This window comes from Delphinus delphis, chromosome 2 (assembly GCF_949987515.2).
Source record: "Delphinus delphis chromosome 2, mDelDel1.2, whole genome shotgun sequence".
NCBI classification, from domain to species: domain Eukaryota; kingdom Metazoa; phylum Chordata; class Mammalia; order Artiodactyla; family Delphinidae; genus Delphinus; species Delphinus delphis.
Window position 1 is genome coordinate 106,567,069 of NC_082684.1, and position 3,388 is coordinate 106,570,456.

Consider the following 3,388-nt stretch of genomic DNA (forward strand, 5'->3'; position numbering starts at 1 on the left):
GCTTCCTCTCCCTCCACTCAGACGGTCCAGCAACCTGCCCAGATTCAGCCAGCTTGTTGGATTTACCTAGGGTAGCCTTGTCCCTCCCACTCACCACCACCAGGGAAGGGTGCACCCAGGACCAACCTGCCTCAGAGGAGGAACGGATTACTCTGGCCTCTGGCAGGAATCAGGGCCCCACTCCTGGTCACTATACGAGTCCACAGACCTGGCTGCACTATGCCCTGAGGCTCCCATCATTCAAACTGGAAACGAAGATTCAAGAAAACTTAAGAATTTGCATAAGGTCCCCAACAGGTGAAGGCAGACCCAAACCTAAGTACTGAACCTCCAGTTCCCGGACCTCGCTTCCTTTAACCTACTGAGCTGGCCCAACACCCTGGACAGCGCCGGCACTGGCGCAGGCAGGAGGCCCGAGTGTCTGGGTCAGGTGCCCATGCGAGCACCCAGGAGGGGCCAACCTGGCGCAGCCAACGGGCAGGCACCTTCGCCCCCCACCCCGTTGGTTCAAAGGGTCAAGCCCCGCCCCCACCAGGCCCCGAGCCCGCTTTGAAGTGCTGATGCGGCCTGGAAGGGGCCACTTCACACCTCGGGCTCAGGATAAAGCGGTCGCTGGCCGCCGGCCCCCAGACGCGCCGGCGCTGCCATGGCCCAGTCCCTGTGCCCGCCGCTCTCTGAGTCCTGGATCCTCTCCGCGGGCTGGGGCCCAGCTCGGCCGCCGCCGGCCTCCAACAGGGACTGTGGCTGCTCGCCCGCCTCGTCCCCGGACTCCTGGGGCAGCGCCCCGGCCAGCAGCCCCGTGTCTAGCCCCGGGAGGCCCGTCACCAGCGCCGCCCTCCGCGCTCCGACTGCGGGGAGGCGCGGCGCCCGCAGCAGCCGCCTAGGCAGCGGGCAGCGGCAGAGCGCCAGCGAGCGCGAGAAGCTGCGCATGCGCACGCTCGCCCGCGCCCTGCACGAGCTGCGCCGCTTTCTGCCGCCGTCCGTGGCGCCCGCCGGCCAGAGCCTGACGAAGATCGAGACGCTGCGCCTGGCCATCCGCTACATCGGCCACCTGTCGGCCGTGCTGGGCCTCAGCGAGGAGAGCCTGCAGCGCCGGCGCCGGCGGCACAGCGACGCGGCGCTCCCTCGAGGCTGCCCGCTGTGCCCCGACGGCGGCCCCGCGCAGACGCAGACGCAGATGCAGAGTCAGGCACAGGCGTGCGGCCCAGACCTGGGCTCAGCCGCCAGCGCCGTGGTGTCCTGGGGGTCCCCGCCCGCCTACCCCGGAGCCCTAGCGGCGCCCGAGCCGCATGATCCGCCGGTGCTTTACAACGAGACGGCGTGCCCGGAAGGGCCGGCGATGGAGCCAGGCCCCTCATCTCCGGTTAGTACTTCCTTCCCGCGCGGAGCTCCCTCCGGGCGCGGCGCAGTAGTGGATGGCACTACCTACTGTCTCGCGCCCCCCGGCGCGCACTGCGGGGACCAGCCCCCGTGCGGCTTCCCCACTGACGGCCCGGCCTCGCCTGCTCGCCCTCCGGAGCAACAGAGTTGGTGTGCCCGGGGCGCTCGAGCGGCGAGGGGAGGGAGAGTACACGCAGGGGGCGGGGTCCCGCTCCCCGCCAGAGGCGCCCTGAAAGTGGAGCTCGCGAGGCGGACGCCCACGCTCGGTGTCCAACGCTGAGGGTCTCGCTGTTCCCTCTCTCCTCAAGCTCTTTCCCGGCGACGTACTGGCCCTGCTGGAGACCTGGATGCCCCTCTCGCCCCTGGAGTGGCCGCCGGCCTGAGTAGTTGAAGTGACGGCGGACATCTGGCGCCCCGTTCTGTGAGCACCGACGCCTTTTTGGCCTCTGCGCCTTCGAAGAGGTCCCACTCTAGACTCCCTTTCCTGGAAGAGGGCACTGGCGATACTGGCATGGGCACTGCTGAAAGGGAGAGCCTGTCCCCACCCAGGACGGACTTCCCCAACCCCTCCCGTGATGGAGGGACCCAGAGGGTAGACACTTTGAGGCAGGCAGGAGGCTCTGCCTAGTACGTGTTTATTTATTTGTGAATAAATTTTGTGCTGGTGTCACTTGGCAAGTTCTTCTTTCTCTACAGGGGCACAAAGCTCCCTTCTTCTCCTCCAAAGGACGTAGGAGAGTTGGGAGGGTTTCTTGCAGTCTTCAGCCCCCAAAGCCCACAGGCTCAGACCCCTTCCTCCTTTTCCCCAGCCCTGGCTTAGCACCTCCTGTTCCAGATGGGTTAGCCTGAGGGGGGAGGAGATTCTACGGAGAAAGTGGCAGCAAGCGGAGTCTGTCCATCTTTTCTTTGAATCTGGTGGGGAGCTGAATAAAACCAAGTATCTCTGTAGAAAATGCATTTCCATTAGTGCGTACTTACTGTGCACCAGGTCCTTTACACATTTCATACCTAAGTAATCATTTTGCAGAAGGATAAGCCAAGGGTCAGCACTCAAGCCTAGGTATGACTTCAGAATCTGGGCTCTCAGCTCTGGTAGGGTTTTGCCAGCTCCATTCATTCTGGGGTCTGAGGGGACACCAGCTCCAAGTGCTCATTGCATGTGTCCCAAGTCCTTATTCCCCTTGTGCTGGAGCGTTAGGCCTGGACCCTGGGATTTTCCCATTCTCCCAAACCAGAGAAACTCTGGTTTCTCTCCTGTGTGGTTTAGAGACATGAAATAATATCAGTGGTCAGCCCCCAGTTTAAGTAACTGTGACCTCCCAGAGGCCTGGCTAGGGTGAGATGAGAGGTCCATTGGTTGCATCCAAATCCACAGAGCTGACCTGGAACCAGGCTTGGATTCGGGTTAGGGAAGTGCTGTGTGGGGAAGGGGGAGCCTTGAGCCCTGAAGGAGCCTGGCCTCAGTCAGGGGGTCTGGTGAGCAGTCAAGCCTGGGGGGTGGTGAGGGGGGTTAAGGGGGTGTAGCCTCTCTGTCCGAGGGTTCCTCAGCCATCTATGGATACTCAGTTCTTCCCCTCTGCCCTGCTCAAGCATCTTTGAAATACTGGCCTTGGCATTTTTTATAAGAGCTTTATTGAGATATAATTTATGTACCATGAAATTCACTCTTAAAGTACATAATTCAATGGCTTTGGTATATTCATACAGTTCTGTAACCATCACCACTGTCTAATTTTGGGTCATTTTCATCACCCCCCAAAAGAGACCCTGTAACCATTAACAGTGACTCCCCATGATTCCGTTCCCCCACTCCCCACCCCAGCCAGCTCATCTGCTTTCTATCCCTATAGGTTTGCCTGTTCTGGACATTTAGTATGAATGGAGTCATATAACGAGGCCTTTTGCATCTTGCTTCTTTCACTTAGCATATTTTCTCATGTACCGGTACTTTGTTTCTTTTTATTGCTCAATGCTATTCCATTGTATGGATATACCACAGTTTATTTAT

The 3,388-nt window shown here is 60.2% G+C and overlaps 1 protein-coding gene across 1 annotated transcript; it reads left to right on the top strand.

The window, feature by feature from the left end:
* Nucleotides 1–540: 540 nt before the first annotated feature.
* MESP1 (mesoderm posterior bHLH transcription factor 1) lies at nt 541–2,054 on the top strand. Its single transcript, XM_060003627.1, has 2 exons — nt 541–1,363; nt 1,689–2,054. The coding sequence occupies exons 1-2, from the start codon at nt 647–649 to the stop codon at nt 1,761–1,763; spliced, it is 792 nt and encodes a 263-aa protein (XP_059859610.1). The 5' UTR covers nt 541–646; the 3' UTR covers nt 1,764–2,054.
* Nucleotides 2,055–3,388: the final 1,334 nt, after the last annotated feature.

Coding starts and splice junctions, on each gene's coding strand:
- MESP1 (XM_060003627.1), top strand. CDS start 647: ATGGCCCAGTCCCTGTGCCCGCCGCTCTCTGAGTCCTGGATCCTCTCC. Junction 1,364..1,688: donor AGCCAGGCCCCTCATCTCCG/GTTAGTACTTCC, acceptor TCTCTCCTCAAG/CTCTTTCCCGGCGACGTACT.